The sequence below is a fragment of the Martes martes genome (assembly GCF_963455335.1).
Source record: "Martes martes genome assembly, chromosome: 8".
In the NCBI taxonomy this organism is placed as follows: Eukaryota; Metazoa; Chordata; class Mammalia; order Carnivora; family Mustelidae; genus Martes; species Martes martes.
The window spans coordinates 132,406,676-132,431,063 of record NC_137895.1 but is presented as its reverse complement, the minus strand read 5'-3'; the positions used below and the strand labels follow the sequence as shown (position 1 = coordinate 132,431,063).

Here is a 24,388-nt window from a genome sequence, read left to right as displayed (position 1 = left end):
TGATTACTAAGGAGAAACTGAGTTGCTACTACACAATGGATGTAAGGAAGAGTAGGCCTAGAACACAGGAGAATACTAGGGGTGTCTCTTAGCACAGTGTGATTAAAGTCAATGGAAAACTACAGCAATCTAATTCAGGCAGGACTGCGATGGCCCAGAATGAAAATGTAGGTCACCCCACCAGGTACAATATCATGACCAGGTGCCTGTGGAGGACAAAGGGAATATGAAATGGGTGGTGGAAATCAGTCATAACTACATACCCGGCCACAGAAATGATTATAGGGGCACCCGGGTGGCTCAGCTCGTTAAGCGTCCAACTTCAGCTCAGGTCATGACCCCAGGGTCTTGGGATCAAGCCCCACACCAGGCTCCCTGCTCAGCAGGAAGCCTGCTTCTCCTTCTCCCTCTACTCCTCCCCGCTGCTCGCTCGCTCTCCTGCCCTCTCTCTCTAATAATTAAGTAAAATCTTGTTAAAAAAATAAAGAAAAAAGAAATGATGATTATAATTTTTGTGAGCCATTTCTTCCTTATTTTGGTGTATGTTTATACATACGTATTTTAAAATATTTGTTTTCCTCCTTCGTTTTCCCTTTTCATCTAACATATTAGCTATATTAGACAGATCTATTATTAACAGTTAAATTTATATTGCAGTGTTTAAGTTTTAGAACGTCAAAGCAAAAGAGTAAACATCACCAAGGACTTTGTATCCTCTTGTGGGGAAAGGGTTAGACTAGTTTCAGCCCCAGGCTAAAGAGTTATATCATGTTAGGTGAAGTATGACCTTGTATTAACCTGTATTTGGAAACTGAGTTGACAAGGATGTACTATAATGGTCAGTACACCATCGGTGTCACCCTGGCTAGGCTACAGCCCCCAATTATTCGAAAGCTAACCTACATGTGGCTATAAAAAAGGCATTTTGTAGATGTGATTAAAATCCATAAGCAGGATTTGACTTTAAGTAGCAGAGATGATCCTAGTTCCTAGATCATCTTGGTGGGCCTGATCCAATCAGTTGAAAGGTTGTAAGAGCAGATGTGAGGCCTCCCTGAAGCAGCTCTTCCTGTGGACAACAGCTCGGCTTGTGCTCAGCAGTTGCAGGCTGTCCCTGCTGGCGGCCTGTTCTCCAGATACGGGACTTGCCTAGTCAACCCCCACTACCAAGCCAGTTCCTCTCAATAAATCTCTGAATACACATCTCTTACTGGTTTCTGTTTCTCATGTTGAACTCGGCCAACACAGAGGTCAGCAAAACTATACCGCTCATGCATAAACTGTAATACTCATTTCAGACATTCACTCCTCATCTGTTTTAGTTTCAGCTATGCATTGGGGTCAAGTTCATAGGGATCTATTTGTCTCTGACCTGGTCCTCAAACACAACCTCCCATTTCTTCACTAAGATTTTAACAGAAGTAGCTACTACATTTCTAAGAATTCCCAGATCATAAAATGACTCTTTGCCAACCAAATAGCATCTACTATGTCAAAGGCTAAAAAATTTAAGGGAACCTAGACACTAGGTTTCACACAACATGGACCAAACAATCTGCAAAAGCTTAAACCTTTAGGACCTATATCAATATTATAGTTCACACAAGACATTCTACTCATTCATGTTTTAAGTGAACAAAGACTTTAATACTCTTTATAAATGCTATTTACATTTCATCACATGAAAGTTTACTTACTTAACACCATATCTGTCTCTAAACATAATATGGTCCCTAAATGTGCGGTTGACATCAAGGTCTATCTGTCTGATATCAGGTGAACAACCCCGTGCTCTGTGTTTTAATTTCTGAAGAGAAAAAAGAGGAGAAGAAAGCACATTTTTAAGGAAATCAGTTATTGAAAATAATTTTCATTAAAATGTGAAATCATAAAATAATTCTTATTAAAAAGCAGTCTTGGTTTAGGAAAGCCACGCCTGTGGTTCACCAATGAACGTGGAAAGGCACACAGTGAAGAGCTTCCCTCCCAGCCATGTCCCCATCTCTCCCACACCCATCCCTTCCCTCTTCCCACCACCCTTCCCTTTCCATCTTAACAATACAATTCAATTTTAATTAGGAATGAAGCACTTTTCGGAGTCTGCCTTGATAAGACTACGTAAAAGCTCTTCATGGCAGAGCCACAGAGTCTACTAGGATTTCTTTTTTCTTTCCGGCACAGTATTTTTGTTTTACTTTGAGCTAATCATTGCCTTATTTCTTGATCTGCTTCATTTTCTACAGGCTTGCTGCTACTCCGATCCCAAACTCACTTTAAACCACATCCATCTCCCCGGGCGCTGGAAAATTGCAATGGAAAAGGTACTCTCTGATTTCAACTTTGTGCAGATGTCTCTCCAGAGCCTTCAGACCTGCTCTAGCCTTGGGCTCCTGGACCTCTGGGCCTGCTGCACAGCTGGGGTCCTGGGGTCCCCCTTCACCGTCTGCTAGGCCTTCCTTCACCTGGGTCCCCTGTCCCCTGGGTCTCACGTCATCTTCTTTCTAGGTTTATTCCCTTGTCCTGGAGGAGCACATCCTCTAGTAGCCCCTGTGGAAGGGTGTATGGAAGATAAATTGTTTTGAAACTTCAAATGTCTGATACGACGACCTCCTTCTTACTCAACTGTTGGGCTGTTTTAGAATTCTCAATAGGAAAATATTTTTGCTCAAAAGGCACTGCCTTTACTGTCTTCTAGTTTATGGTGTTGCCACTCTAATTCTGGTTTCTTTGTATGAAATCTGCTTTTTCTCTAGAAGCTCGTAGGCATTTTTCTCTCCATGTCCTGAAACTTCACATTTCTGTGCTTGATTTGTATCTATTTTTATCCACAGGGCTGGCACTTGATGGATCTTTTCAATCTTATAAACGGAGACTCACGTCTCTCAGTTCTGAGTGATTTCTTCAGTAATTCCTTTGTCGATTTCTTCATCTCTCCCGCCTGCACTCCCATTTCCTCTTTCTGGAACTCTTATTATTACAGTGTGGAATCTCCAGCTGTCATTTAACTTTCTTGTATTTTTCTATTATCTTCCATTTCTTTGAATTTATCATTTGCTTTCTGGGAAATTCCTTCAATTGTTACTCTCAAACCTCCTCTCAAATCTTTCAGTTCTATTATAATTTTTTATAACTAAAAAGCTCTTTGTTTTTCTCAAAGGTTCCTTTTTATAGGCTTCTACACTTGCTGTATGGATGTAATACCTATTTTGATCCCTCTGAAGATACTTGTGATCATTTTTCTAAGTTTTCTTCTTGCTCTATAGTCTGTTTCTTACACGTTTCTTTTTTCCATTTGTTCTCGTGTGTCTTTCTGTTAGCTCCTTTTCTCAAGTGAACAGCGGTATTTCGCTGTCTGCTTCTATTTAAAAGTAGAACACCAGAAAGCTGATGGCGAGCTCTGTGTGCAGAGGTGGGGCTTCACGACTGTGTCTCCACTGCAGATTGATCCGACCAGGCAGTGTCACTGTGGTTCCCCTGAAGTCAGTGTCTTTGGGTTTATGTTCTGTGGCTGGGCAGATTCCTCAGAGAAGTTTCTTCTGGTCTCCGGTCAGGAAGACAAGCACCTGGCCACCAATGTGCTGGGAAGGAGTCCAGCATGCCCCCAGCTCAGGATATGCAGTTCCTCTGCGCCCTCCCCCCGGGGAACATCTGGGTCCTCTCCAGGCCAGAGGCCCTCTCGTTCATTCTCTCCAAATGGTAAACCTCGGACTTGCCCCGGGGTGGGGGGGATGTCAAGGCTCTAACTCCTTCTGCGATGGACTCTGGGCCACTTCCACAGTTCTGAGCTTCTCCTCCGCTCCCTGGGTCATCTGCAGTTGACAATTACCAATGCTCCTGGAGATTCTGAGATCGAAATCAGGCAGCCGGGGCTTCCATTTTCTCAGGTTTGCTGAGTATAGTGAGTGTCTGTCTGGTTTCCAGATACGGGCAGCCATGCTCTCTCCTGTTTCTTATTCCTCATGGGCTTTGCCTTTACAAAAACTCCCTGCTGTCAGTTTCATGGCATTTCAGGGGAAGGGAGCTGAATGAGGATATTTAATCTCCCAAACTGAACTAGATAAAAGAGATTAAAATGTATACTAATCTATACTTAACCACGCTAATGTATAATTACGCATCTATATACATATATTATACTGACTCGTGTTACCATGTGCTGGTGATACAGATCTCTGCCTGAATCAACTCCAATAAATACATATGAAAACATAACTGCTAATTCCTGACTTTAGCTAAAAGCAGAAAGAAGCAGGCTATCTGGAATATGGGTGTATGTGTCAAGTGTTTTGTAACTATGTGTACTTTCTGTGTCTTGAGGTGGGAGCTCAGACAAGGGCAGCTTCTATAGCTTTTAAAATCATGAAGAGTAATCACAATATAATTCAGAGTGCTAAATACACAGGAAGATATTTATAATATTGTACAAGAATCACACAACCACTAAAATATTACTGTATACTATCGCTGATAAAAGTCAGTCCAGAAGATATTACCAAAATTTAGTTTAAAAATGGTAATCTGTTCATATTTGTTCTTTTTTTTCTTTTTAAAGTAATGGGCAAGTAAAGAGGTTTCAGTTATTGTTCTACAGGCCTCCTGTTAAAAAATGAGATGTCAAAACATAGAAAGAAAATGTCTGACAGGACATGATAAAATGTTCCTTACAATAAAATTTAGTTCAAAGGCAGAAAATCACCCAAACGCACCTACAGTATCAGTTTCTCTAGAGGACAAGAAAATCCAACATAAAAAGGCCTCAAGAAAGAAGCAAATTTCAGTTAGCAGATAAAAAATAGTAGGTCAGAACGATTATGTCCTAGAATATTTACCAACGAATGTACAGAATACAGGAAATCAAGTGTATTTCTTACCTTAGTGCAAGGAGGTAAAGTAGCTTCTACAGTTATCTCTGAGATTGGGTGGGCTGAGACCCATGAGTGTCATAATAATACAAGAATATACATTTTATTTAAAAAGAAATACGATCTAGGGAATCTGTAAACCTGGAGTGGAAGGACAGTGGAAAGCTCCGCGGTATCGTGGCTCCTTTGGCCAACAAGATTATGAAACCCCAGGAAGGCCACAGGTGAGGCTGTTAACCACAACAGACAGAACTGCCACCTGTGGGCTCTACCACGACACACACAAGAGACAAGTGACACTGAGGGACACCTGAAAGAACAGGAGGAAGTGGCGGATGAGAGTGCCAGCTCAGGACCAGCGACAGTCTCACCCACCCGAGAAAAATCTTAGTAGTTCTCTTCCTCCTCAAGTTACCACCTGAAGAGAGCAACTCTGACCATCTTTGGAGAGACAGAGTAAGAAGAGTGGGAAAGGAAGACCACCAAATAAGGGTGCCAGGAAAACTCAAAGAATACAAATTTAAAAAAATTTTTATGAAAGTGTTAGAAAAAATAACCCTTAAAAAAGTACTGGAAGGCAAGTCATTTCTTTTACTGTTGTTACTGTATGTCCGGCATTCACTAAATAGATCTCTCATGTCAACCAGTGCCTGGATCATTTTATTCCATGTAGAAAAGGTCTAAAAGATCGCTGAAAGTGGAGTTCTGCTAGTAGAATGTGTGCCGGATCGAACAGTGCCCCTTCCCCAAACTCATGGCTACCCAGAACCTGTGAATGGAACTGATGTGGAAACAGGGTCTCTGCAGATGTCTGAGTGAAGACGACATGTGCTGCATGAAGGCGGCCCCACGTGCGAGAACTGGCATCCGAATCAGGTCAGACACACAGACATACAGACACACACACGGAGAAGGCCATGTGAGGAGAGAGGCAGAGAGCAGACTGAGGCAGCTGAGAGCCCAGGAGTGGTGCCGGCAATGCCAGAATTTAGGAAGAGGCGAGGAAGGATTCTCCCCCAGCCTTGAGACAATGTAGGGTCCTGCTGACACCCTGGTGGCTGACCTCCAGCCTCCAGACGTGTGAGAGAAGACGGTGCTGCTGTTGGGAGCCACTCAGTTTGCGGCACTTTACGGAGCCCAAGGAAACAAAAACAGCATGCAAAAGAAGGGTAACTGTCTTCTCTCATTAATTAAACAAGAATTTAATGAGCACCTACCATTTACGACACACTGGGCTAGGTACTAGGGTTAGATTTTCTTTTAAGAAATTTTATTTATTTATTTGACAGAGATACACAGTGAGAGAGGGAGCACAAGCAGGGGGAGTGGGAGAGGGAGAAGCATGCTTCCGCTCAGCAGGGAGCTGGATATAGGGCTCGATTCCAGGACTCTGGGATCATGACCTGAGCCGAAGGCAGACGTTTAACAACTGAGCCACCCAGGCACCCTGGGGTTAGATTTTATATGTTTTCTCAGACACCATTTTCAATACTGGCTTTAAGACTATGATACTAAAAGCAAGTATCTAATCAACAGACTAAAATAACTTGAAACTCTAAAACTCTTAAGACATAAACTCATAGTCTGTGTAGGGCCCAAACAGCTAATTTAAAAAACCTTTTAGACACACAAAATAAGTAACTCTTTAAATTAGCCAGTATTTATTATCTTTCATCTTGATTAAATATTACACGCACAAACACATTACATGAAAAAGGAAAGAAAATATCAAGAGTATTCCAAAGTTCCTTTTATAATTAGTTTTGAGTTTAAATTATAAGCAATTTTTCTTTCATCCATTTTATTCTATTTATATTCACTTTCTGAGGGACAAATTTCAAAAAGATTTTCAGATAATCATTCCTTTCAAAGGTTATTATAAACTTCAGATTTAGAAAGGGGTATACCTGAGATGACAAGGAGGTAAAGGTAATGTATTACCTAATTTAAGGAAAGCATTACTGATCATTGAGTTAAAAGTTTGACCTTTGATTAACAAACAACAAAACCTGGAGATACCTACTAGTCTTGGAGAAAAATTCTTTTCTTACACCCAGAAGCAAAGAGTCAACCACATACAGGCAGCTGTTGGATAAACTGAATCCCACTGCTGTTTTCCCACAAAGTCTAGAAGCAACACTGTAGATCTCTTTATTAACACTATATGGGGGGGCGCCTGGGTGGCTCAGTAGGTTAAGCGTCTGCCTTTGGCTCAGGTCATGATCCCAGGGTCCTGGGATTGAGCCCCACATCGGGCTCTCTGCTTGGCAGGGAGCTTGCTTCCCCCCCCCCCAACCCCCCTGCCTACTTGTGATCTCTCTGTCAAATAAATAAATAAAATCTTAAAACAAAACAAAACACTACATGGCACACGAGCAGCTACAGTCAGGTGTCAGTCCATTTTCCTCATGAATATGCCCCAACATTGGTCATTTCAAGTATGTGAAAAGCACTGGACACTTACTGACTGATACAGAAAATATCATTTTCCCTGAAGTATTTGTTCACAAATCAGGAAGTACATGGCACTAAACCAAACAATCAAGAAAATAATAGGCTTCTACAACTCAATGTAATATCAGTTTACTATAACTTCAAATGATACGAATATCTTACATCACCTTGAAAGTGAAAAGAAATGGGTTTTACTTTTCAATTTCAAAATAACAAGTTAGCTTTAAATACTCACACTATAGAGGTCTCTTGTTTCTTCTTTCATTTTAGGGATCTCCAGAAGCAGAGCCCAGACTTCACCTCTGAGCTGGAGTGGGATTCCTTTGTAAATTCTCCTATGAAACTTATTGAAAGAAACAAATTGAAGGTTATAAATGACAAAAATCTTAGGCTGATCCCTCAAATCAAACTAATTAATATCCGTTAGTCCTTTATTTTCAAAGCATCCATGATAACTGATACACTTTAACATGGGACACTTGGATCCCATCATCTCTACTTTTCAAACCCTGGCTGGGAGGCATACACACAGGCCGGCAGAGTACACAACAAGGAAAACGTTAAGTACGCCTAGTACATGAGTATTTTCATACAGTTACAAAGTTGCTCCTCACACAGCATGACAGCATGATCAGTGCTCTTTTTTAAGGTGTGAACATCTGATTTACACATTCCCTGTTGATATAATTAACTAGTTACATACTTTCTTCCTTTTCCCCCACACATCTAAAAGGCTTCAAATAGCAAAAAGATCTCCTTGTCCCCAAAGTGTTTTCATGGAGTGTAGAGAATAGTGTAGCCCTAATATCCTTTCCTGTAGCATCTTCTCCTGGGGCTTTCCAGAGCCTATCAACATAACATACCCTGTCTAGCTCACAACTTGGCTAAGGCCCCCCACAATCTTTAGTTCTCTCCCCACTTCCCAACTCCCTGTCCCTCCTCTCCCCTCCACACCTCTACCCCATACTCCCGTCTCACTCTCCTCTTTTTGATTTTGGCAGTTCTCCAGGAATAACCTGCCATCACTTTTGAATGAGATAAGGAATAAATCATCAGTTTTGTCAACTCTTTGGATCCTTGTACGCCATCATTCTATGAATCCTAAGACTCCATTTGCTTCTCCATCTTCCTATAATTGTATCCTTTCTCCTCGAAGCTATATATTCAAATAACATACAAATCTATTATGGTTATTACAAAGTTGTGCAAAATAAAACTTTGAAATTTAAAAGAAAATGTCTAAACAAAGAAATGGCTAAACAAATTATGGCAGAAACCTTGGGGACTGAGGTAAGAATAGGTACATAATTACCTTCATGATCAAAATAATGTATTTGAATAGAATGGCTAAGGAAACAGGATGTAAATTCTAGTAATTGAAATGCTGACAAGATATGAGTTAAGAAGCAGAGTTTCAACTACTACTACTCTACACTACCTCACTTTTAAAATTTTTTTAATTTAAAGCTTCAGAACCTAAGTTATGGTGTAGTTTTATAAACTGATGCTGTGACTTAGAATGAGTAACAATGTAGAACAACTCTTACTGTGAAATAATGGATATTGTGAAATTGATTGAATTAGGTAATGCCATATGGAGTTCTGGCTTTGTTCTTTTGGTATAAACACACTGTGCCTCAAATTTGAAATTTCAGTAGATACTGATTAGAATCCTGGAAGTTTTTTTAACTCATGCAGTAGCTTTGACTGGGAAGAATATATATAGAGAAGTTCTGTGTAAACCAGACTCTGCTACGTGCAACATTTCCCACATAGGAAAACAGCTACCACCTTTAATTGCAAACTGAGTGTCATTTTAAAAAAAATGAATTTAAGATTTATGTTTTTAAAGAAAGTCTGTCATCTACGTTCATACCAAAGTCGTAACATTTACCATTATACTAGAAGTATTTTCAGTTTATCTCCTGAACTTCTAAGTGAAGATGCTCTACTCTAAGCATCAAATATGAGTATCAGAAGGTGTGGAAACTACTACAGAAGTGAAAAGTGGAAGTTTAATAACCAAGTAGAATATGATGACAGGTGAGTAAATTAACTTCGATGGACGTGAATCTCCATTAGGCTGATGTTTTCAATGAGTTAAACAAGAGTTCTGACATGTCTTTCTCACACTATATTCCTTGAAAAGACTTCAGACATTATTTTATTGCTCTTAAACCAATTCTGTATTCAACAACTATATTTAAAGTGTGTAAATTTTTAAAAAATTAAATTATGATTATATTAATAAGAAAAAATAGGGGCACTTAGGTGGCTTAGTTGGTTAATCATCTACCTTCAGCTCAGGTCATGATCCTAGGGATCAAGTTCCACATTGGGCTCCCTGCTCAGCAAGGCGCTTATCCCTCTGCTTGCCACTCCCCCTACTTTTTGTGTTCTCTGTTGAATAAATACATAAAATCTTAAAAAAAAAAAAAAAGAAATTTCTGGTAGAAAGCAAAAATTAATGGTCCCAGTGCTACTCCAGGGCTAGAAAAATGAGGCACAACTTTTACTGGGCATTTACTATATGTAGGAAACTATTTTAAACTATATATAGATGTTTCTCTTATTTAATCACATCAACAATTCCATATTTTATTATCCCAATTTTACAGATGCTGAAAGTGAATCACAAAAAAGTTAAGTAATGTGCCCAAGGCACACACAAGATGTCACCATCTTTTAGCAAAAGATATTTATTTTACATTTTATAAAAAACAAAGACCATCTTTCCAAGACCATTTTGCATGTAGCTAGTACCCACTGTTCTGCTCAAGTGAACTTACTAAAATACACAGATCAGAAAATATTAAGGGAATCCAAGAGCAGAAAGCATTAAAATAATGATAATGAAACTGTATTTAAAAGGTAAGCGTAACATACAGAGTTGTCAAATCATTACGTTGCACACCTGAAATTCATGTAACACTGAGTCAACTCTACTTCAATTTAAAAAAAAGGATAAAAAGGGATGTGTCTGGAATTCAGCTTTAGGAGGCAGTGAAATTAAAAAAAACATGCATACAAAGTCACATATACCAGAACAAGGATTAAATTATGAGACCTTAAAATAAGAATTTTAAATTGTGAAAAAAATATAAATTATGCCTACTGTTTTTCAAATACAACTCTTACAGGACAGAAAGACATTATAGAAACATAATTTTCACAAATTTTCAACCATCATAGAAATTTTGGAAATTTTGTAAAACACAGTAGGAATTACATCAAGTATGACATACACAAATAAAATCTGCTTCTTTTCCAGAACAGTGTCCAGTTTACATTTGCCGAGAATCCTTCAACTGACAAAGTAATACCTCATATTTTCTATGATAGCCTGTAATGTAGGCAAAGCGAGTACTTTCAATGCTGGAGACCATGGCACTGAGAAGTGGCTTGCCTCGGTCAAAGAATTTCTCTTCTTAGTCCTATTTCAGGGCACTTCTGCCAAATCCCACAGCCTCTTAAGAGATTACAGCTTTAAATTAAGTAGAATTCAGCCGCAGCAGGTGATAGGTGTTTATCCCAACTCCTAAATGAACATCGCTCATTCGTTCTAAAAAGGAACTTGTTAGTGACTGCCTGCTTTGTGGCCAACACTTACTAGGTAGGTGCTCTGGCTAGAACATGAAAAAGTTCTGTGGAGCTCACAGTAATGGGGAAAATCGGTGTGTAGGCAGATAAACTGATACCATAAACTGATAGCCCTTTATTATAAAATACTCCCTGCTACAGAGCTGAGCGTCACACCGTGATGGGAGAAGTTGGGACAGAAACAGACTCCCCAAAGGGGGCCAGAGTGGGAACAGGAGAACAGTAGGCACTGCGCTGTCTAAATGTGCACGAGCCGTTAGCCCTTCTGTCATAGGACACAAGAGACTGGAGGGGAAAACCAGAAAAAGTTGAGGAATAAAGATGTCGGGGTGAGGGCAGTGAACGCGGTGGTTACTTCTCATCGGACCAACACAGCGGCTCTCCCCTTGAGACTGTATGAGAAATACTGTATCCGAGGAAGGGAGGGATGAATTCCACGTGACAGAGTCGGCGAGGATCAATACTGAAGGACCCACAGGGATTTGGCAGGAAGGGGCAATGCGGAGATGAGGGTGAGGCAAATAATGACTTTAATAATAAATGTTACGCTAACACTTTGGGATTATTTATTAGGAGCCTGCATATACGTTTCTATCTCAATTTATTCCTTGTCATACTATCGCATTTTCTTTTTTTAACATTTTCTTTGTTTATTTGCCAGAGAGAGCGAGGGCGCACAAGCAGGGGGAGCGGCAGGGGGAGCAGGGAGCCTGTACCATCGCTCCCCTGAAGAGGAACACACTATTGTTAACATCCCCATGTTACGGATGAGAAAATGAAGATGTGGAACAGTGACACCAAATCATACAACTAACAAACTGTAGAAGAACTGAAATTCAGTTAGTCTGACTTCAGGGACCACGGTTTCTGGTTTTGTTGTTTTGTTTGTTTTTTGTCTTTTTTAAAAAAAATTAACATATAATGTATTATTTGCCCCAGGGGTACAGGTCTGGGAATCATCAGGCTTACACATTTCACAGCACTCACCATAGCACATATGCCCCCCAGTGTCCATCACCCAACCACCCTCTCCCTACACCTCCAACCCCCAGCAACCCTAGGTTTGTTTCCTGAGATTAAGAGTCTCTTATGGTCTGGTTTTGTTTTCAAGATTTATTTATTTATATGTGAGAGAGAGAGAGAGAGAGAGAGCATGAGTGGGAGAGGGAGAGAGAGAATCTCAAGGAGACCCCCCATGCCGCTCATGAAGCCTGACACAGGACTCGGTTTCACAACCTGACCTGAAACCAAGAGTTGGGCTCTTTACCGACTTTGCCACCCAGCGCCCCCAGACAGCAGTTTTAACAACAATGATACAGAATTTCTGTATGTTGGATTTAAACAGCATTTTAATATTCTAAGTTAAAAAGTAGTACCTTTAAAATCCTGTTAGAAATTTTTTTTAGGGATATGATACATAAAATCTTGAAGAAAAAATAAATTAAGGTTCCCTGAAATCTACCTTTTGCTTTTAGTATCTCTGTTCCCTTGCCAACAGAAACAAGTTAATTTATTTCAGTCACACAGGAAAATTTAAGCATCCATCAACTAAAAAAATTTCCACTGACTGACCTAACATTTCCAATACCTCTTTCTAACCTTAGTGATTTCACAGTAGTGATGAACGTGCCAGTCCAGTGCCAGTCCACATCACATGCTGGCCTGCGAGCTAACTTTGCAGCCAACCCAGAAGGGTTCCATCTGGGGGACTTGCAACACCCCAAGTGTATTACCAGGAAACAAGAGTTCGTGCTGAGCTGCTGATCGCTTTACCGCCTCTCCATTTTCTTTGCGCATCCCTGTTCCATTAGCGTCTCCATCTCGGCCTCCAGACAGGCATGAGTCCCTCAAGGCCAGATGTGAAACAAGTTTTAAACCATACACAAGGCCCTATTGGCTCTTATAACCACATTCTATTTCCTTCTGACTTTTTATTGACAAACACCAAAAGGGAAAGCAAACATGAAAGATGGTACAGGAAACAAAACTTCAAGTGTGGACATGGGACCTCCTGCTGCAACTAACAGTCTGTGCAACCTTAAGAAATTTATTTATAAATTTGATGCCTCCATTCTCCCATCAGTAAAATAAAATGCAAACTAATATAAGGTCCCTTCAATTACTTGACTAAAAACAGGGAACAAACTTTATCTGTCATAGGTACTCTGCCGTGACATAGCTTAGACACAATTATACCACGACTAATTAAATCATAATGTCTCCACTTAACAGAGATGACTTCATTTAATAGACTGTATTTTTTAAACCCAGTACTACTGAACCAGGGGCCGTGAGAACTGTGAGACACAGGCAACACAAACAACCTTAACGGAAACTGTCTTTCATTAAAGTTTAGATTTTAAAGATCCAAATATTCTCTATCACAGCTATATTTTAATTTCAAGACACTTTTAGAAATTTCTTTGTATTACCATTATATAAGTGAGGAATCTGTGGAGAGAAAACTTCCACTTCCTCTTGGAAGAGAAGAAAAACACACGCTTCTTTTTTTTTTTTTTTTTGCCTCAGTGCAATTTAAAACGAGGTATGAATTGAAAGCAGCAATTCTTTTAGAAGGTACATTCTGTTGCTCACCAAATTGGACCATATATTATCAAATAATTCCAGCATTTTAGTTGTGAGAAAGTGCTTTAAAATTATACATCAAGGAAACTGTTCTGTTAAAAATCTCTCTTACTGGGAACTACATTAGCCAGAGTTGTTGTCAGAATAATGGTAGAATTGCTCATTTTTATACCGGCTTACATACTTTCACAGATATATGTATACTCGAGGAGAACATAAAGCCATATAATTCTACAAAATCTCTTCTTAGACCAAATGTTGAGATGAAAGTGGAGGCGCCGCACATCAACATTTACCCTGTAATTACCAGTTGAGCAATCTTCCCACAGACATGGAGTAAAGTAGGCGCCAACTTTAGGCCACTCTGGGAGACAGCATGATAATGAACAAGGGCACAGATGTTGTAACTAACATTCTACTCTGAACAGATTCCTCTCAAAAAAAATCTTGAGTTCCAACCTAATGCTAAAACACACACTTAATAAAATCAACAACCTCAAAACGAGCTTACTCCTGATGAAAATAAAATAATAAAAGAGTCTAACAGATGTTAAGTAAGGGTATTTCAGGATGTTCAAAAAGAAAAGGGGCACTAGTCCTGGGAGATGCTCTCTGACAAAAACATTTCCATGGTTGAGTAAGTTCCACTCAGTTTAAGGTCTGTCTCGAAGGTGTGGTCTCCCTGCCACGTGTTACAATAGTAAAGACTCGGAGGAGTCCTGTCGTAAAGGACTTAACTTTGCTTCACTTGGGTCAGCTCTGATATTCCCAACTTTACTGAACTAGAGAGTCCTTTCCTCTTTTAAGGAAAACTTCCACCACCATGAACTCCACAGCTTCCCAATATTTAAAGACTTTTGTGATGAGTGGCGGTGACAGTAATAGATGTCTGTGTTACATTTTAACTGGTTTAAAACTCAGCACCAACTCTGCAGGGCAAAAAAATTTTGGAAAGACAGCTCCTGCTTCAGGGAAAGCTTTCGAGGCCAGCCTTCTTCCTGAGCAGTGTGACCTGTGGGTATGAAGTCCGGAACTGCTGCAAGGATTCTGATCCCAGGGGGAAGCCAACCTCAAGGTAAAGTTGGCACTGGAGAAGGCAGAGGAGAGAGAGGGAATGACACTAAGTCACAGGCAACACGATGGAGTGTCTGATGGGAATCACTCCTGAAACCATCCTACCTCCGGACTACCTGGTACATCCTCTAAACTGCTGAAACCGATCTAACATGGAAATTCCATTATAACGTAACGACTTCTAATTTGAGGCATCCCACTAAATTAAATTCTACTGAAAGTTTTAGAAGGAATATGAACACGAATACTTCTATAATTTAAAAGAAAACTTTTACTGGGACAATCCACATTGAATTTGTGTAGTTTCAGAGAGAAGTAACATTATTTTAATTACCTTTTCAGTGTTCTTGTATTTTTCCCATCCTTTTAGCATTTTCAACCACTTAGTAGTTCTTTCAATTTCCAGCTGCTTTTGCTAAAATAAAATTGAAATTCATTGTTACTGTTTGAGGCTTTATACTTACAAAGTAAAAAAAAAAGGTCAAAGAAAATGCTGCTTAAAAAAAAACCTACTAAAACAGTTAAGCACTTAGATTGCAAATACACTATCTAACTTTAAAAAGATAGATAAGTGATTATAGTTGTAGCAATAGTATTCCACAGCCGAAGTTAATATATATGGGAGATGCTCCAATGGGACAGGTAAAAAGAAAGGAATTGTTTAAATTTTCTAATGCTTTTAAACTAATCACTGAAAACCCCGTGTATTCTACAAAATTAAACCAAAAGGAAGTTCCAAAATATTGTGCAATATTTTTTATGCAGCAACCAAAAAACAACTTAAAATTCCATTCTCTGACATTCTCCTGAATTCTACCATCTAAACGTTTTCAGTGACGGAGATGATTCTTTAAAGGAGAGCTGGGTGTTTGTTTTGTGGAGCAAGTGATATCTACCCAGCAAAATGTTGTGAAAAATTTATCCAAAGTTAAGTAAGAGTTGTTGCCCCAAATAAAGTTCACGGCAACTGTCATGGACATTGATGGTACTGTGACAGGTATGACAACACACAGTCAGAAAAGGTGACCACAAGGTCACAATGCAAGAAGTCAAATCCAGCGAGGGATGTTAAAGAAGATAAGCCTTAAATAAAGAATGGTGGTTTGCTGAAAGATTATTAGAATTTTTATCACGTGCAACGCGGGACTGAATATTCCATGAAGCATGGATAAATGTTGAGACAGTGTGGCACCGTGGGTGGCCCACAGTAGTTCTAAAGGGCTAAAAAAGGAAGCATCAGGAGATGGGGCTGAAAATGTAGGCAGGGGTCTTGGCTGTCACACCAGATTGGAACTGGAGCAAAGCTGGGGAACAGGGAAGGTGGTACAGAAAATGCTTCTTCCTCCCTTCTTTGGTTTCCAGGAGGAGGAATGTTTTTTTCCTAATTATTTGGACCTGCTATCCAATCTCTTATTCACTCTTAAGGTAGTAAAGTGACTTGTTTAATTAGTAAGTTTAGAAAAAGGTCTGGGCATCTACAGCTCAACTGTCCCTATGAAAGCCTGAACGCTCAGAAGGCACATTTGTACTCCATCCTTTCAGAATGGGGGAAACACCCTCCTCAGCCAGGAAGTAGGTGGTGACCTGTCTGTGACCAGGTGGTAGGACTGTCTCCTATCAGGCTTCCGAGTTAGGGTGCCCACAGCTGTTGCACACCTAACCTGCATTCTCCCCTAAGGCCTGTGTGCCCCATGGAGGTAGACACGTGGGCGTTTTCCCCAATCCCTGGAACAGTGCCAGGCACAGAACAGCATCAAACTATTTCATTTTCATGAAATGAGACCAATGTGATCGTTTCTTATGAGTGAGCTGAGATTCCGCTATTTTGTTAATTCCCAATGCCCACATTTTCTTTTCTGGAGGACTCTGTAAGTCTAATAGGTCTATGAATAAAAAACAAAGGAAATGAAAGACTAGACAGCACAGAAAACAGTTCTGAAGATCTACTTTATGCTCAAAACGGTGTGTTCATTACAACCCTATGAAGTACGTATAATCATCTCTATTTTACAAATAAGGAAACAGAGGCACAACGTGGTTTATTGGCTTTCAGAGTCCCCTATGTAGTAAATTCAAGTGTGAAGAGCGGTTCACAGCCAGGCAGTTTGGCTTCAGGACCTGCCCTCTGAGCCACCATAGCGAGGTCTCCTGTTCCCACGTGGCCTTCGCGCAGGTCACGTGACTGCAGTTTCCAATGAAAGCAATGGCTCCTTATCAACGGTCTTCAACACAGCCCCACACAGGCAGATGACATTTGCCCACCAACAGTATTTTTAGATTTAGAAGAAGCATAAAATCCCAAAGAAAATCCTGATTTTAGGAAAAGATCCTCATTTTCCAAAAATGAAAATATTTTTAGAGAATTTTACTTTTAGGCATATTTTTTAAACTCTTTAATTACTTAACTCTTTCTAAAAATTGTGATGGGTTTTTCATAAAAAAAGATGATCACTCGTGAGCAAAACATATTGCTATAATTCCCATATTTCAAAAGACTAAGCATATTCTTCATTATATTATTAGTGATAAAATGTTGCAGATGGTTCCAGAAATATGTTTAATTGTAAAGCTCGGTGGGGCACTGAAATCTAATTAATGTTTCTGCTAAATGTGACTTTAGAGAAGGCCAAACTGTGAAAAATTAAGATTGATCTAAGTTGAATATTTTTTTGTTCCTCTGTACTTCCTCCCCTGACTTCTTCAAAGCACAATCCCTTTCTCCTCCAACAGGAAAACACCAAATAATTCAAGCCAACCCAAGAGTATAATAACACACACTTGCCAGGAACAACCCTGCTGAGACCTAGCAGGTCTCTTGCTATCTTTCATTTTTATGACTATGAATTATCAATGAATCTCTTTAAGAAATAGTTATTCTTTTTTGTAAAGGCATATTCTGTATTCCAATTCTTACCATATACGTAATGTTAAATGCTACACATTAACATACAAGGACAAAACACACACACACAAACACACACAATTTTAAAAACCATTAATAAGTATGCTTTTCTTTCCCCTACAGGGAATGAAAAAAAAAAAAAAAAAGACACATCTTTGAAAAGCTCCGAGCTGCAGGACTTAAAAATTATGTATCAGCAGTTCCATCAGGTTTAAGTGTTAATTCCATAATGCCATCAACTCAGCCACACCTGACTTGAATGCAAGTGCCTGTCCCCCTACCCCACTCATGAATCTCTAACTCGTGGATAAAATATACTTTATCACCAAACATGCTACAACTAACCGTTCCAGAACTTATTCTGAAGTAAGAAGTAACTAAAATCGCAAGTAACAAGTGGGAACTTGAATACTCTAGAAAAACAGGCTAAGGAACCCCATCTTGTCGTGGACTCAGTAACATCAAGACAAACTAGAATACAAGAGAGCAAGTGAGAATCTTGACGTACAAGCTCAGCAGACACTCCATCTCAACATATCCCAAACTATTTCCCTGACCATGCTGCTGTCACCCTGCTCTTCCCAAACATGAAGTAACAGCACCACTACCTACTAAGGCCATCAAACTAGAACCTCGGTTTTCTTCATCCTTTCCCTTCCATCCCACTCCCCAAACCACACTCTGCTGGTCCCATCCCCGCCTCTTGCTTTCAACATGCCCCCTACCCTAGTTCAGCATCCTAACTCCTAGAGGAAGGCACCAACTCCTTACTCGTAGCCCTGAGAGTCTTCAATCCCATCTACCAAAACTTTTAGAATGTGTCACGGTTGAAAACCCTTCAATGGCTACTCACTATCTACAAATGAAGTTCAAACTTCTACATGGACGGCCCTTCACAATACGGTCCCATTCGCCTTCCAGTTTCACTTCTTGCTACTTGTATGACCTGGCCACTCTGAAATACCTGTCACTCCCAGCACATGATCTCATGTCATGCCTCTTTAACCAAAGTTTGCTATTTGTCTGCCAGTGATGCTCTTCCCCACCATCATTTAGATAAAATGTATCCTCTCAAGACCCAGTCAGATGTCAAAAGTCTGGAACCTTTCTCAAATGCCTCCATCCTCCAACCAGAATTAACTGTTCCTCAGTATTTCATGGCATGGACTAAGGTCCCAGCTGGCCTGGATTCAAATCTTAATTCTGCCCCTTCCTATCTGTTTCATTTGGGGCAAGTTACTTAATCTCCCTATATCCTAGTTGTCTTGTCTACAAAATAAGAATTATTATGATTATTGTTCTAACACCTAACAGCTGTGCTTTAGTTGCCCTAAATGCCCAAATCTTATTGTTATTATTATTATTCAAGTATAAACTCCTTGAGAACAGGAACCATATCATATACCCCTATTTTAATTTCATCACCTAAAATAGTGGCAGTTTTACTTTAAAAGTCAAATAAATATAAACATAATTTATGTAAGAAAACATAAGTAAACAGCACTGTGAAACAATTAATAGCATTCTGTGATCCCAGAGGTAGAGGGGTAGAAAGAAGATGAAGGATGGAACAAGATCATAAATACTTTTGACAGCAATTCAATCACTGTGATAGAGAAATAACCAGAAATGAACTAAAATAGTCTCTCTTATGTAGCATAATGGTAAAAATGGTATCAGTCCTTCATATTGGCAACACTTTTCAAAGTACTGCCAAAAGGCAGAACTACTAATGTTAGAAGTCCGAACAAAAGTGATAGTAGATAACTCTGTTGACTTCAACTACAGACAACTTACTTCTCCTAACTTTTATTTTGAAATACTTTAAACCCACAGAAGATTAGAAGAACAGCGCACCACATACTTCTACAGTTCCCCCTGGAACAACACGGGTCTGAACTGCATGGGTCCACTTATATGCTGACACAGCATGGGACTGTAAACATATTTTTCTCTTCCTTACGATTTTCTTAAAACATTTTCTTGTCTCTAGCTTACTTTATTGTAAGAATACAGTATTTAACACATAGAGCATATAAAATACATTAATATATATTAATATATTAAATACATTGATTAAGATAATTGACTGTTCATGTTACCCATGAAGCTTCCGGTCAACAGTAGGCTAAGTAGTTCAGATCTGGGGGAGTCTAAAGTTGTATGTGGACTTCCAACTTCATGAGAGGTCACTCTGCTGTATGGTCAACAGTCAACTACAAAATCTGTGTGGCACACTTTGAGGGACTGTGAACATCCTGGTCCTTAACAAGTCCGTGGTCTTATCATCCACTGATAATCTCTGCCTGAATAGATTCTGATTCTGATGGTGCTAAAATGATGTGGGTTTTTTTTTTCGATGATTCCTTCTATATTATTAATTGTTACTTTTCTATTTCAAAGTTTTTCCCTTCTAGCCCCTCCTCCCTTTGAAACAGCACTATGGTATAAAAGAACTATTTCATTCAGTGTGTTAAAACTCACTTATCATCGTTATTCTTTTAGAAGCTCAAATTGTCCCAAATTTGGCAGGACTTTCTCTTATCTGGTTGGAGGTTTCCTCCTTTAATTCAAGTGGATCCTTCAGACATGCCTTACCTGGCACAAAATAATCAGGTTCACTTTACTTTTTACTTTTTCTACGCTAAACCTAGACCAGCCACTTCTTTAAGAAATAATGGTTCAGGGGCACCTGGGTGGCTCAGTGGGTTAAGCCTCTGCCTTCGGCTCAGGTCATGATCCCAGGGTCCTGGGATCGAGCCCCACATCGGGCTCTCTGCTCAGCAGGGAGCCTGCTTCTCCCTTCCTATCTGCCTGCCTCTCTGCCTACTTGTGATTTCTCTCTCTGTCAAATAAAAAAATAAATAATCTTTAAAAAAAATAATAATAATGGTTCAGTGTGCCTGGGTGGTTCAGTGAGTTAAGTGTCTGCCTCCGGCTCAAGTCACGATCCCGGGGTCCTGGGACGGAGCCCCACATTGGGCTCCTTGCTCAGCAGGGAGTCTACTTCTCCCTCTGCCTCTGCCCCTCCCCCTGCTGGTACGCTCTCTCTCACTCAAATAAATAAAAGTCTTATTTAAAAAAAAGAAGAAGAAAGAACGAAAAGAAACAGTCATTCTTTTTAATAAGATCTGGGTACTAGGTGAGTTCATCATTACAACTGTTAAAAGCAGATAGAAGACACATTAGTATAGGAAAATTCTATTCTCCCAAGAATATAAAAACAACATCTATCAAGAGGAAAATAATGCCGAGGTCTTTGTGCCTATGCTATATTCCCTTTGCTACCTCTCTGTCACCTCCACTGACTATGGAAACGGTATATTGTTGTGCACTTTTCCTCCCCTGAGCTGTTTTCAGAAAAGGACTAAACTTCCACTTGAAGTTTGCAATCTGATACCCGATTGTCCTAAGTGATGCCCTCTGAATTGGACTGGCCCCTCCTGCTCAGGCAAGAAAGGTATAAAGGATTAAAACTGGCTGTGACCAATGTCTCCTTTGCTGCTTCTCAATCTCCAGTGATTTCAGACTATATTTTTCACCCTAGGCAGGACCAACTGAACAGTAAGTGCGTGCAAACTGCTGAATCCACGTGGTACTAACGTATCCCCTGCGTAGTCACAGGCTTTCCTACGGCTGACAACATCAATAACCCTGAGAGTAACGGCTACACACATACACATGTACACATGTGCACCACATATGGATGGATGTTAAATGGCCTTCTCTTCTAGAATAAGAAATCTTGGAACGTTACCAAAGTTCAAGTCTTCAGATCCTTTCCTGTCTCTCTGAGTATTAGGACGAGTGACTGAGGACAACGGACCGGAGTCACAGACACCTAGACCTCACCAGCAGAGGTCAGGAGAGGACAAGAAGTACTGGAGGGAGCGTCCTGTTTTGACAGAATAACGACACTGAAACGTCTACTGGTCCTGTATTTTGAGTAAGATCTCACACCACATAAAATTAAGATACAGTTTTTAAAGATATGAATAGGCTCCAATATTCCATAAGCTATGCAAAATACTGCATCACATAGAGGAACAGCGGAATTCATGAAAATTCATAGCCTTACATATCCTTTCCTCTTTATTAAAAACATCAATAAGCTCAAAGAAACAATATAATCCATTATTAATATTGTTCTCTGCTGAGTAAATATAATAAGTGTAATTGTTTATTTGTTTAAATGCCTGTTTGGGGGAACTCCAAAGCACTCTGCAAACATCAACACGAATCCTCTTATGAGGGGCTGCCCACTACTACCCCTATTTTAAATGGATAACGGCCTCAGGCAAAATAATGCATGATGAAGCTGGAACTAAAACCATGACGACTTGACCAGGCGTTAGTGTACACATCTTCCCAAATGTCAGTAAGCGCACGCTTCAAGGCTATGCTTTGTAAAGATTAATAAACACGTGTAGGATTCAGCAAGGTACTATTTCCACAGATGTTATTCAATGAAGTAATACATGCAGAATTTTTTATTAGCCTCCTAGAAACTGTAGGCTTGGCTATTAGGGCCAGGCAGTCACTGAAAAACAATGAACTAAACTTAACCCAGAAAAACTGGGGGAAATTCTGATAAACTCAAAAGTATACAGTCTTAGACTACTTTGCATATGTCTAAAGTTCTCATTCCACTCTAAAGAGACCAAAAGTATACAAGGCAGGTCATGTAATAGGAGCAGAGTTTTAGACAAAACTTATACAAAAGGCATAAATGGAATCTCAATGAGCAGCCTCAGAATCCTGCATCTTTCTCAGTAAAAGACTGGCAAAGGCATATAAAATTACATCTTAACGTTAAATTATTAGGGTATGCATAGGTTTTTTTTAGTGACTTCCTATTATACTCTTTAAAGCAAACAACCAATTAATTATAAGCATAACTGCACTGGGTGGGTCTTTTATTCTACAGGCAAGTCTCTTAAAAAACAAAAATGTAAAGACAACCTCCCTCAGGCATGCATCCTCCGCTAGTTTTTGCCTTCTATTTCTTCTTTCCCTCATTGTCACCCTTCTTGAATCATCTGTATCACCAGTTCCCAGACTTCTGAACTTTCTGCACCAGAAAACTATGCAAAAGAAAAAGAGAAGCAGAGGCACCGAAGGGAGAAGTCTACACTGAGTTGCCAGATTTCGTTTTGCCAAATATGGATATTATTTTGTTAAAAGATACCTTCTAATTCTACTCTCCCTAATTTCTCAAATAAATGTCATTATAATATTCAAAAGTGTTTAGGTCACTGTATTTAGTGTTAAAAAGCAGCCGATAACTTCACTGAATTATGCATTCGGCCATCCCTTACTGAGCATATATACTATATGCAGGGCTCTGTGTTCTGGGGGTACAGCAGTGAACAGAGTAGATACCCCCCCCAAAGAGATGACATCTCAGTGAGCAAACAGACAAACTAAAGATGTGAGTAACATATTTAAAACGTGAAATAGTGTTAAGTGCTAAAGAGAGAAACAGGGGAAAGAGAGGGAAAATTAGCATGTGTGGGGGGAGGGAGTTCCCAATTTTAGATATGATGGTCACGGAGGAGGGTCTTATTCCGAAAGTGACATGTGAGAAAACAGCAAAGGAAATGGAATGTATGTATCTCCTAGCTATTGGGCAGTGAGGCAGGGAAGCACCCAGAAGAGGAAGCAGCCAAAGAAACAATATGGCAGGCATGCTCTGGAACCACTACGGAGGCCAGCGAGTAAGGAAGAGAAGGCAGTGAGGGGGAAATGAGAGCCTTAACAGAGACCACGTCATAAAGAGCTGTGAAGGCCACTCTAAGGCCTTCCCGTTTTACTGTGGATGTGACTGAGAGGCAACACAACGTTCCAATCGGAGTGTCATAATCTTACGTATTTTAACAGGCTCATTCTGTCTCTGTTGGTGAACAGGAAGATCATGGTGGAGGAAGGGGGACAATAGCAGAAGCAGGAAGACAGAAAACTCCAGAAGAGAGGTTACAGCGAACGGGGTGGCAGAAGTGGTGACGGTAAGTCATCACATTCTGAATACATTTTGAAGGAAGAGCTCACAGCGTTGATGAAATGCGGACTACGAAAGAGAGAAAGTCAAAGGTAACTTAGAAGTTTTAGACTGAACAAGCAGAGAAGTGGAGCTCCCATTTATTGACACAGGGAAGTGTGTTAACAGAACGGATTTAAAGAAAATACCAGACTCCTGTCTGGACATTTGTTAGACATCTAAGTGCACAGATTTAAGTCAGACATTTAAGTGTAGACATTTAAATGTATATGCAAGGATATACAAGGATGGGATTCAGGGAGCCACGGATATGGTTGGCATTTAAAGCCAAAAGATGAGATGAGACTAAAAGGAAAAAAATACAGACAGAAAAGAGAAGTTCCAAGGCCTGGGCCCTGGGGTACCTCAAAGTACAGAGATCTAGGAGATGAGAAGGAACAAGCAGAGGAAACCGAGAACGAGCAGCCAGTGAGGAAAGAACACGCGGAGAGCCTGAGGGTCTGGAGGCTGGGAAGAAAGAATGCGTAAGAATGAGACCGGAGCCAACCACGTCAAAAGCTGCTGGTAGGTCAAGAGGAAGACTGAAAACTGCCTACTTGATGACACAGTGTATTGGTAATTCGAGACCCTAATACAGGCCAGGAGGGGCGTGGGGGAAAGGGTGGGAGTTAAAAATCTGATAGGAATGGATGCAAGAAGGAAATGCAGGAGAGAAAGGAACAGAAAGGGTGTAGGCACCTCTTTCAAGGAGTTTTGCTGTAAGACCAACAGAGAATCTGGGTAGTTCTGAGGAGGAAATGGGACAAAAGAAGACTGGTATCGGGGTGTTGTTTACAGAAGAAATAAGAAATTTCACTCTGATGGGAACAGCAAGCGGAAAGAGAAAGATTTTGGAAGAGGGGGAGAAGAACA

The 24,388-nt window shown here is 40.0% G+C and overlaps 1 protein-coding gene across 2 annotated transcripts in view; it reads right to left on the bottom strand.

The window, feature by feature from the left end:
* Positions 1-24,388, bottom strand: part of USP6NL (USP6 N-terminal like) — a gene marked incomplete at its 5' end in the record, with an annotated part of 165,867 nt that overhangs the window by 31,373 nt on the left and 110,106 nt on the right. For both annotated transcript variants that reach the window (XM_080810661.1, XM_080810662.1), the window contains 3 exons: positions 1,698-1,807; positions 7,552-7,659; positions 14,911-14,991. In XM_080810661.1, coding sequence (XP_080666787.1) covers positions 1,698-1,807; positions 7,552-7,659; positions 14,911-14,991 — 299 coding nt within the window. The remainder of the gene's footprint in view (positions 1-1,697; positions 1,808-7,551; positions 7,660-14,910; positions 14,992-24,388) is intronic.